Source organism: Bufo bufo, chromosome 1 (genome assembly GCF_905171765.1).
Source record: "Bufo bufo chromosome 1, aBufBuf1.1, whole genome shotgun sequence".
NCBI lineage: Eukaryota > Metazoa > Chordata > Amphibia > Anura > Bufonidae > Bufo > Bufo bufo.
In genome coordinates, this window is record NC_053389.1 from 252,507,355 (window position 1) to 252,518,698 (window position 11,344).

General features: G+C 41.2%; 2 protein-coding genes across 3 annotated transcripts in view; one reads left to right on the forward strand and one right to left on the reverse strand.

Moving 5' to 3' along the window:
- The window catches only part of LOC121005778 (E3 ubiquitin/ISG15 ligase TRIM25-like), a 965,623-nt gene that overhangs the window by 38,485 nt on the left and 915,794 nt on the right, over nucleotides 1–11,344 (forward strand). The window lies entirely within an intron of this gene.
- AGK (acylglycerol kinase) lies at nucleotides 21–8,592 on the reverse strand. Its single transcript, XM_040438607.1, has 5 exons — nucleotides 7,793–8,592; nucleotides 7,447–7,544; nucleotides 5,271–5,341; nucleotides 4,708–4,792; nucleotides 21–327 (listed from the first exon to the last, which is right to left on the reverse strand). Exons 1-5 carry the CDS (start codon nucleotides 8,061–8,063, stop codon nucleotides 184–186), a joined length of 669 nt encoding a protein of 222 aa, XP_040294541.1. The 5' UTR covers nucleotides 8,064–8,592; the 3' UTR covers nucleotides 21–183.

Consider the following 11,344-nt stretch of genomic DNA (forward strand, 5'->3'; position numbering starts at 1 on the left):
TTATGGGAAGCCCACAAATCCTGCCATCTCTCTAGATTTGTCTACACACTGATGGCTCCTTTTCCAACACAAGAGATCAGAAATCTCACATCTTTTTGCTGTATGGATGAACGCTCCACAGTACACTTCGTGCTCCAATACTGGACGGATGGTAACAGTTTACAGATTCGGTGTCCTGTACGGTTATGTACTTGCTGCTGAACCCTGGGTAAACCTTTCTTTTTGGGATGGGTGACAGAAGAAGCGCAACTTCCGTGGAAGAAGTGTCACCTCTACAGACATGGCGTCATATTCTTCGGAATCTATGCTGAAATGTCCCGCAGTTCCCTGAGCAAAAAGAAAAGGCAAAAACTGATGTCAATCCAGATGCCAGCTCTGTGAAGTGATATCACGTGTCATACAATATTTACTGTCTGGACTATGATTTTTCATATTGCAGGTCCCCCTCTCTCGGCAGTCAGATGACTAAAATGAGCCAATTTTCTCTGCCATTGTTATTACTGAGCACAGAACGTATCTTTAGCTACATGTACATGAGGTGCTCAGATCACTGAGGGACTGTCTGAACAATACTTCACCTTTGCCTCTCCAAGCGAGATTGGAAAGGCCAGACATCCTCACCTGAAATCTCATGCATGTGGTGGTGGCGCTGTAAACACCGTAGAACAGTTGTCCCCACTCTGAGATTTTATCTGCACATGCGCCAATGCTACTGCCGCCAATGCATCTGCAAGACTTCAGGGCCAGGCATCAGAGTAGGAAGGATGCGTGGCCCAGTCAATCTCATTGGGAAGGTGCTCCGAGGGACTAGGCCAGCACCTCATCTGCATATAACTAAGGATAAGAATTTTTCTGCATTAGTAAGGGAGAAAGAGCTCATTTTAGTCACAAGGATCAACCCTACCAAGTAGGGCATGCCTGGTTTAATAGGGTTGATCATGGTGACAGATGCTCTTTAAAGGAGTACTCCTCCCATCTCATCGACTATATTTAAACATGTACCGTATGTAAAATTCTGAATATATGAAAATATCTTTGATTTTTTTATTCCGCACAATTCAGGAAATATGATGCTTAGATCCAATTCTTTGTTAAAGGGGTTGTCCAGCCATATATCTTAATGACCTATCGTATGGATAGGTCATCAATATTTGATTGACAGGGGTCCAACACCCCTGCCGATCAGCTGTTCGACAAGGAAGAGGCGCTCAATGCAACTGTTGCTTCCTCTCCTGTGGAGCAGCTGCGTAGTGTAATTAAAAGTACTCGCTCCATTCAAGTAAAGGAACGAGTACTTGTCATTACCCTGCACTTCTGAGATGTTGCGCAGTGTAAGGAACAGGAAGCTGCTGCCTCCTCTTCACACAGCTGATTGGCGGAAGGCGCCGGACCCCACCGATCCTAAATTAATAACCTAGCCTGATGATGGGTCATCAATATATATGGCAGGACAACCCCTTTAACTATTGATTTCCCAAGGTTACCATCACTGTGAACTTATCTGGGTTCCCAGTAGCACAAATTGGAAGAACATGTACTGTAGTACCCCGGCCTAGCAGAAAAAAAAAAAATCCTTCCTATTTAGGAAAAGTGTAGTATTAATTTTATTGATAGTTTGTCCACTGAACCAAGACCTAGCAACCTACCAGCAGTTGAGCAGCGCATGTACAATACTGAGCTGGGCTGTATGCAAGGATGACATGGAACTCTTATCATATAATGTCAAGGGGTGGGAGACGCGCAGCTCTGGAGGAGACTGATGCTGGTGAGGAGCCCTAGTTACGGTATATCTATAAGAATAGTCATAGTCCTTAAATATAAGTTCCAGAAATCCTGCAGGAAACACTACATGCAGCTGGGAGAAGGATGCACAGGATGCCAGGGCTGCTTCACCTCTGGCTGTTCCAACAGATATAGCTAGGGGCTCGTCCTCAGCTGTATGCTGTGTCTCCTGCTTCATGTGGCAACTTGCCTGGTGGTTGTGGAAGGTACCTGAGCATAGGACTACTGAGGCTCGGCACCACCACTAAAGCAGACAAGATGGGAATGTGGACCTCAACTAAATAGTCTAAGACAGAAGAAATGGGTAGATGGGAATACCCCTTTAGTCATCATATAATGAAAAGTTCTGGAACTTTGTGTATCAGTTCCTTTATGTTTTCAAAATCTCTGCTTGCAGTCAGTAAAAGGGATTTTTTTTCTACACATTCAGATGGTGAAAACCTGTACAGACCTAATACTTATTATAGCTGTGGATTAGATAACCCTCTGTGAGCCAAACAGTCTTACATTCAGGTTGATGCATTTTACCTGCACTGATACACTGAAGCAAGCTATCAGGACAAGAAATACATTTTTGCTGCTGATGTGAATAGGGTCATGTTAATAACTGTTGTAGTATTCTTTATTGGGGAAATGTGTAAACTCATCACAAAACTGCCTCTAATGTGTGCCCTTTAGAACTGAATGTTGCTGCATACAGCTTACTGTAAGATGCAGAGGATTCTCAGCCTGCCTCTGCTCTCTCTGCTCCAGCCACTGCCTCCCTATAACTAACATATTTTAACCCTTTGGATACCGGAGGTTTTTTTTTTTTTCGTTTTTTTCGTTTAAATTTTTCTTCCCTGTGTTCTTGGAGCCATAACTTTTTTCCGGTCACATATCCATATAAGGGCTTGTTTTCTGTGGCACAAGTTGTACTTTCTAATGCCACCATTTAATATGGCATACAATGTAGTGGGAAGCGGGAAACAAAAAAAATTCCAAATGGGGTGGAATTGGAAAAAAAACGCAATTCCTCCATCGATTTACAAGTTTTGTCCCTATGGCGTTCCCTATGCGGCAAAACTGACCTGTGCCCTTCAATCTCTGGGTCAGTATGACTACAACCATACCACATATGTACAGGTCTTATATGTCTATATACTGTAAAAATAAATTAAAACTTTGAAAAAAAAAAAACTGTTTTACATCACCATATTCTGACCCCCATAACTTTTATATAGTTAGGTCTACTGAGCTGTGAACGGGCACATTTTTTGTGGGACGATCTGTAGTTTTTATTTATACCATTTTTGAGTATGTGTGACTTTTTGATCACATTTTATTATTTTTTTTTGTGTAAGAAAAGCAATGGAAAAATGTCAGCCACTTTGATACTTTTTACCCGTTACGCCATATTGGAAATATATTTTTATATTTTAATAGTACGGGCGTGACGCCCATGATGTTTATATTTTTTATTATATATTTTTTTATTTATTTCTTATTCTAAAGAAAGGTGGGGTGATTTTTATATTTTTTACAAATTTTTTCTTATTACTTTTTTAAAAATGTTTTTGTAGCCAGTCTAGGAGTCTACTGTGTTCACAGTTTTTTTTTTTTTGTTTTATTCATTATTTATTATTCATTATTTTCAAATGCAGCATAGTAATATGTGAATTGTCAATTTCTTATGCTGGCCTGCCACCTGCTGGCCAACATAAGAATTGCAGCTCTGAAGAGACCCAGCCTATTAAACTGAATTACAGGCACCCCCAGTTACAGATCACGGCATCAGCATTTTTGCCAGTCGTGGTCATTAGCCGCGGGTCTCTGCTGTTTGTAAGCAGACCCACCAGCCATAGAGGCTGTTGCACAAGTGAGCGGGTGCCATGTTTTAACATTGCCCCAGTTCTGTACATGTACGGCCCTGGTTGCAAAAGGGGTTTAATATGATTTGTACTAAGAGTCCTGGACGATGTTATCTGCTGTCAGCATTGCTCCTCTCTATCTTCCCGCCACTATCCAGGAACGTACTGGGAAGATAGAGAGGAGCGGGGCTATAGTGATGAACCCTGACATCAAGTGCCTGTGTTAGGGTCTATTCACACGTCCGCAATTCTGTTCCACATTTTGCGGAACGGAATTGCTTACCCATTCATTTCTATGGGGCCGCAATTGCGGACAAGAATAGGCATATTTTATTAGAGCCGGGGATGTGCGGTCAGCAAAATGCGGAACGCACATTGCTGGTGTTTGTGTTTTGTGGATCCGCAAAACACACACGGACGTGTAAATGGACCCTTAACAGAATGCTGAAGGCATATTCTCCTTGGCAATGATCAATTAGTGTTTATTTACATAGGACTGCATAATCTCTATCCTAAAAGCTTGCAGTTTTCAAACTGGCCACTAAACCTAATATGTCAAGATTTCTTGTTCTTTGAGAGCAGCTACACGGCCATAGCCACCATGGACAGGAGAGGACAGGTGAGGAGGGAGTAGACAAGCTGTAATACCAACTATTGTGAATGGAAGATCCTGTGTTATCGATACAGATGTGATCTGTCATTCTAATTCTGCTTGTGATGATAATGAGATGGTTAGTGAAAAGTTACCTGTACAAACTTCACGATTTTAGAAATTTTTTGTGTGACATAGAAAATTTTAAAGAATCAGCAAAAACTCAAAAAAAAAAAAAGAAGAAATGTTTACCATAAAACGCGATTTAAATAATAGGTTATTTTCCGATGACTCGTTCCCTTTAAGGCTCCTGTACCCCAACGTAAAATGTGCAACCAGGCCGCCCCCAGCTGCCATATACTGTCTTTAGTATGGACCTTCTCAATCACCAGGACCCAAGAATAACTGCTACCTCTGCAACCCTGGTCAGCCCATGATAACTTTGGCCCCACCAATTTCATAATCTTCCCTCAGAGAGCTTACCTCTGGGAGCTGGATATTGCAGTGACTGACGTGCAAGATCTGGGCATCTTTGGGGCACAGCTTGGGATTGTTAGTCTTCTCCACTCTAAAATATATTACAATAGATTCAGTAGAAGAAATGGAGATTAAAGGATTTACACCGCACAATTGTCGGGCAGAACGAACATTAGAATGAACGCTCATTCCGAATAATTGATCCGTGTAAAGGCGCCGCAGATCATCTGATGAATGAGAAACACTCATCGGGTGAATTCATCTTTAATGCAGGCACCTCAATCATGGTTTCTGGGCAGCAGGTCGTGCTGTGTGAAGAGCAATCTGCTGCCCAGACACACAGAATGATGGCAGTAGTCATTGCAGTAATGTAAATGCAGCTCTTTCCTCCACCAATGAGCAGGCAGTTATAGGGAAGGAATGGTCCCTTCCCGATAATTGCCTGCCTGTCAGCAGACAAACCTCAGGCATCCTCTGTGCTGTGGTGATGGGGCAAGGGATGCTGGGAGATTTGAGCTCCGGACCCTGAAGCTTTTGATGTTGCAGAGTAAAAATAAAATGCAACTCACCCCAGACCAATGAATTCGGATTTACTGATTGTGTCCGGTTCAATGCAGATGCTCATGGAGTCCATTTGGCGCTGTGAAGCAGAGTGGTGACAAATGCACAAATATTAGAAACATTAACCCCTTCTACCCCGGGCCAGGTTTTTACAAATCTGACATGTGTCACTTTATGTGGTAATAGCTTTGGAACGCTTTCATTTATCCAGTACCATATCGTACTTCATGACAGTGGGAAATTTGAGTCAATATATTTCACCTTTATTTATGAAAAAAATCACAAATTGACCAAAAATTTAGAAAAATTAGCAATTTTCAATATTTCAATTTCTCTGCTTTTAAAACAGAAAGTGATAGCTCATAAAATATTTATTACTTAACATTCCCCATATGTCTACTTTATGTTGGTTTCATTTTGTAAATGTCATTTTATTTTTTGGGGACGTTAGAAGGCTTAGAATTTTAGAAGCAATTCTAAAAAAAACTTAAGAAAATTAGCAAAACCCACTATTTAAGGACCAGTTCAGGTCTGAAGTCACTTTGTGGGGCTTACATAGTGGAAACCCCCCATAAATGACCCCATTGTAGAAACTACACCCCTCAAGTTACTCAAAACTGATTTTACAAACTTTGTTAACCCTTTAGGTGTTTCACAAGAATTAAAGGAAAATGGAGAGGACATTTCTAAATTTCACTTTTTTGGCATATTTTCCATTTTTTTCTATAACACATCGAGGGTTAACAGCCAAACAAAACTCAACATTTATTACCCTGATTCTGAGGTTTACAGAAGCACCCCATATGTGGTCGTAAACTGATGTAAGGGCGCACGGCAGGGCGCAGAAGGAAATGCCCTATTTGAAGACCCCCTGATGCACCCCTACAGTAGAAACTCCCAAAAGTGACCCCATTTTGGAAACTAGGGGATAAGGTGACAGTTTTATTGGTATTATTTTGGGGTACATATGATTTTTAATCGCTCTATATTACGTTTTTTGTGAGGCAAGGTAACCAAAAAATGGCTGTTTTGGCCATGTTCATCTGACAGAATGTGACAGGTTAGATCATGCGCTATTTTTATAGATCAGGTTGTTACGGACACAATGATATCAAATATGTCTACTTTATTTATTTGTTTCAGTTTTACATAATAAAGCATTTTTGAAAACAAAAAGATGTTTTTGTGTCTCCATTTTCTGAACACCAGCATTTTTTTTATTTTTCTGCCAATTGTCTTGTGCAGGGGCTCATTTTTTGTAGGAAGAGTTGACGTTTTTATTGGTACCATTTTTGGGTACATATGATTTTTTGATCATTCATTATTACACTTTATGAGGCAAGGTGACCAAAAAAATGTGTTGTTTTGGCACAGTTTTTATTTATTTATTTTTACAGCGTTCATCTGAGGGGTTAGGTCATGTGATATTTTTATAGAGCAGATCGTTATGGATGTGGCGATACCTAATATGTATACTTTTTTTTTTTTATTTCACTTTAACACAATTGCACTTTTTAAACCCAAAAAAATGATGTTTTAGTGTCTCCATGTTATGAGAGCTATAGTTTTTTTTATTTTTTGGGCGATTTTCTTAGGTAGGTGCTCTTTTTTTGCAGGATGAGGTGACGGTTTTATTGGTACCAGTTTGGGGGGCATATTCCTTTTTGATCGCTTGGTGTGGCAAATCCCTTCTATGCCGTGGTCAGCGCTGATCGCGGCATAGAAGGGGTTAATCCACCGGCATCGGCTTGCACAGCGATGCCGGCGTATACAGCAGGGACCCGGCTACCAGGGACTGCCGGGCCCCTGCAGTGATCGGGCGCGCACAGCTCCGGTGCCCGCCCGATCACCATGACATAATAGTACGTCAAAATGCGGGAACGCACCTGCCGCCATGACGTACTATTACGTCATATGTCGGGAAGGGGTTAAAAAAAAACTGCTATGGCCCGCTCTGCAATCAGTATTGTTGTGGACAGGCTGTGAAAGTGGGTGCTCCCTGTGGGTGAGGGTTCCCTAGACTGGATAAAACTGCAGCAAACTCTCAGCTGTGAAAAGTTTTAGGTTATGTACATGGTTTTCGTCAATGAATGCAAACAAAACAATTCCATTCACTGACAGAAAGCACAAAGAAACTGAAACACAGACTATATACCAAAAGCCCCCCGTGCTGTGTTGTCTTACCGTGAGATCCGGTTCGTGGTTTTGTGTACTTATGGATAGTTCTACAGCAGAAAGCTGAGCTTCTTCCCAAGGCTCAGGGGCCACCTCCACTGGAACCTCTGGAGAAAATGAGGAAAATTCACTTAAACAGACTACCACCAGGGGAAATGTTTAAAGCAAAATGCTATTCTGTCCCTCTGTTATTCCTCCTGCAAATGAATAAACTGACACCTGAGTGTTACCATTCTCCTGTACAGTGTAACACTTATTAGTGCTGACAACAGACTGCGTAAGGACACACGATATTGACAGGGGGAATGGTAACACCCAAATCTTATAGTACTACAAGTGTACAGGGCGAACTTACCAACTTTTGGGTTTGACCAGTAGTTAGCCAGCCTGCGGTAAATCCTGACATACAAAGGCGGACGGACTTGTATCCCCTTGGCCTCTTCTTCCGGTGGTCTTTCAGTGGGCCCTAGGAAGAGTATAGAAGCTTCGTGCCTCTGGGGCCACTGCTGTAAAATAAGAGTCAAACTCTGGAGACCGCTCCCGCCATAAATACACCCTCTTAGACACGACCAGTTGACATTTCCCAGAGATGGGCTCAATGAGTGTCTGATTAGTCTCACTGCCATTTACCGATAATCTGTGCACACATGAATGCAGGCCTGAACAGCTAAAATGCACCAAATTATCCCAGAATACACCTTGGTTGGCCCTAATTGCATGTTCTGTTTTCAGATCTGAGGCTGGCTCAGTCAGCGCATTGTGAAGGAGCTGAGGCCCTGTCTCTCTGTGAGTGTGCAATGTTATAAATACCGCTATGTGCTCTTAGGTTCTAAATTGGAGCCGGTGATTCAGACCTGGTAATTGTAATGCTGGAAAAGACTAATCTTTACAGATCGTAGAACGGACATAAAAAGCAGCAGGGACTGAACATTTACCCGTGAGTCATAGAACTTTTTTGGCAGCATCACTAATCATAAATTGTGTCTAAAATGTTTAAAAGAAAAAGAGTAACTTCAGAAACAACGTGTAAGGCAGTATTATAGTAGTTATATACTTGCAAATAGGGGCAGTATTATAGTAGTTATATTTTTGTAAATATAATGGCAGTATTATAGTAGTTATATTCTTGTACATAGGGGCAGGAATATAGCAGTTATATTTGTTGAATGTCCAGACAGTGCATTTATTTTGATACCAGCACACACGATACAAAATGAAAACCTTCCCGTCTGGGCTTCTTTATATCGGAGGCAGTATGATACTGTAGTAATTATATTCTTGTACATAGGAGTCAGTATTGTAGTAGCTATAATTCTGTATATAGGAGACATTATGATAGTAATTATATTCTTGTACATGGGACGCAGTATTATAGTTGTTATATTCCTGTACATAGTGGGCAGTATTATAGCAGTTATATTCTTGTACATAGCGAGCAGTACTGTAGTAGTTATATTCTTGTACATAGATGGCAGTATTATAAGTTATATTCTTGTACATAGAGGGCAGTATTATAGCAGTTATATTTGTTGAATGTCCAAAGAGTGCATTTATTTTGATACCAGCACCAGCAAACACGATACAAAATGAAAACCTTCCCGTCTGGGCTCTACCTAAACATATAACCAGGGCTGTGGAGTCGGAGTTGAGGAGTCGGATGCAATTTTGGGTACCTGGAGTCGGAGTCAGAGTGGGCAAAAATGAACCAACTCCGATTCCTACTAAATTCCTACTAAATTTAAATTGGAATAAAAAATTAAAAAAAGCAAGTTTGAATGTCCCAATTCACAAAAAGTTATAATTAATTACTTCTCTACTGTAAGAATATAGGCCAATGCATGCAGTGCATCACGTTACCGCAAAACGAACACGTTAAGTGACCATGAAGAAGCATGCTTTTCATATGCTTCACTATATGGCACGCAACGCACAGTTAAGGAGCGGCAATACTTATACTTTCCCTTGTGTTTGTGTTCCGCTGTTACAGGGAACGCAGCGCCCACGGTTAACCTAGCCTCTCACTGATAACTGATTAAGTAAATATGTTTTTTGCAGGACTAGAGACACTTGTATAAGTGAAGGGAATGGATAGTCAATAGTTCAAGACTGAAGCTGTAAACCATTTGAAAAACTGCTGTCATTCAGCTAAGGCTATAAAAACTTGTAAACTCAGATTGTTAGCTGAAACTTTAAACATGACTATGGAATTCTACTAGGGAAATCGTGTTTTACAATAAATGCCCCTTCCTGGATCCTCCCACTGCCCTATCTTCAGCAGAAGATCAGCACACAAAGGAGAAGGCAGCAGCACCATTTTTGAACTGGTAAAGTTCCTGTTCCTGATGTTTATGCCTGCTGCTACTATCCAGCCACTTGATAAAAAATAAAAATAAAACTTTGTTGTTTTCATTGTGTTTGTCTTTTGCTTTAACTGTTCAACACAGTAGACTGTTGGCTTCCTAGCTAGTAGTTCTGTGGTAATGACATGTATTTTGCTTTTCTTTCCTTCAAGGAATGTATAAAATACATTTGCATATTAAATTCAGAGGAGTCGGAGTCGGAAGTACCAAAAACTGAGGAGTTGGAGTCGGAGCATTTATCTACCGACTCCACAGCCTTGCATATAACATGATCCCTGACTCACCTATACAGAGCGCTGTTCACACATGGAACATAAATGCGGCTTTCTCCAGCCATACAGTCCACCAGCTTCCGGGCTGTGACCCTTCAACACATTCTGGTGGGATTGTGGTCCAGTAGTCCTTCAGACTCTGGCCTTGTGACCCTTGTTCCCAGGCGTCAAGGCATCCCCCAAAGTTCCGGCTAACACCTAGCCCCGTGGCCTCTCAGCCTTGCCCTGCTGAGACCACACTGACAGAGCCTCACCAGGCCTCTGTCTGTACATTCCCCACTGACACCATGGGAGGATCTTTATCACAGTCTGATTATCGCAGACCTCACCTGCGATCCTCCCTGGTCCAATGGAACACCCGTGCTGGAAGGGTGTGGATTGGCAGATCCCACTTCTAATCCTATCTGCCAATCCAACTAAAATCCGACCCAGACTACACCAACATGAACCTTGTCTCAGCAACCTACATGCTGCTGAGACTATTACCTCCCGTATTGTAGCTATCCCATCCAGCTGAAGTATCTGAGTGGGATATACACCTATTCCCGCACTGTCCAGCTTATCACACTGTATATGTGGCTAGTATTGTAGTTATATTTCTGTACACAGGAGCAGTATTATAGTAGTTCTTGTCAGTAGAGGGCAGTATTGTGGTAGGTACATCCTTGTATATAGGAGGCAGAATTATAGTAGTTTTATGCTTGTATATGTGGGCAGTATTGTAGCAGTTATATCCTTGTACATAAGGGTGCAGTATTACACTGTAGTAGCTAAATTCTTGTACATAGCAGGGAGTACCGTAATACAGTAGTTCTATTTTTGTACATAGGGGGCAGTATTATAGTAGTTCTATTCCTGCATGTAAAGGGCTGTATTACAATAGTTTGATTCCTGTATATATGGGCTGTATTACAGTATTCATATCATTGTATGTAGGGGGTAGTATACAAGTAGCTATGTTCTTGTAAATTATGGACTGTAAAATAATAGATATATTCTTGTATGCATGTGCAGTATTATAGCATTTACATTCTTGTACATAGAGGACAGTATTATAGTAGCTAAATTCTTATTCATAGGGGGCAATATTATAGTAGTTGTGTTCTTGTACATAAGGGCCTATTTTATAATTGCTATATTCTCATATGTATGGGAATTATTATGGCAGTTGTATTCTTGTGCTTCAGAAGCAGTATTAACCACCTCAGCTCCCCTAGCTTAAACACCCTTAATGACCAGACCACTTTTTACAATTCTGCACTACACTACTTTTAC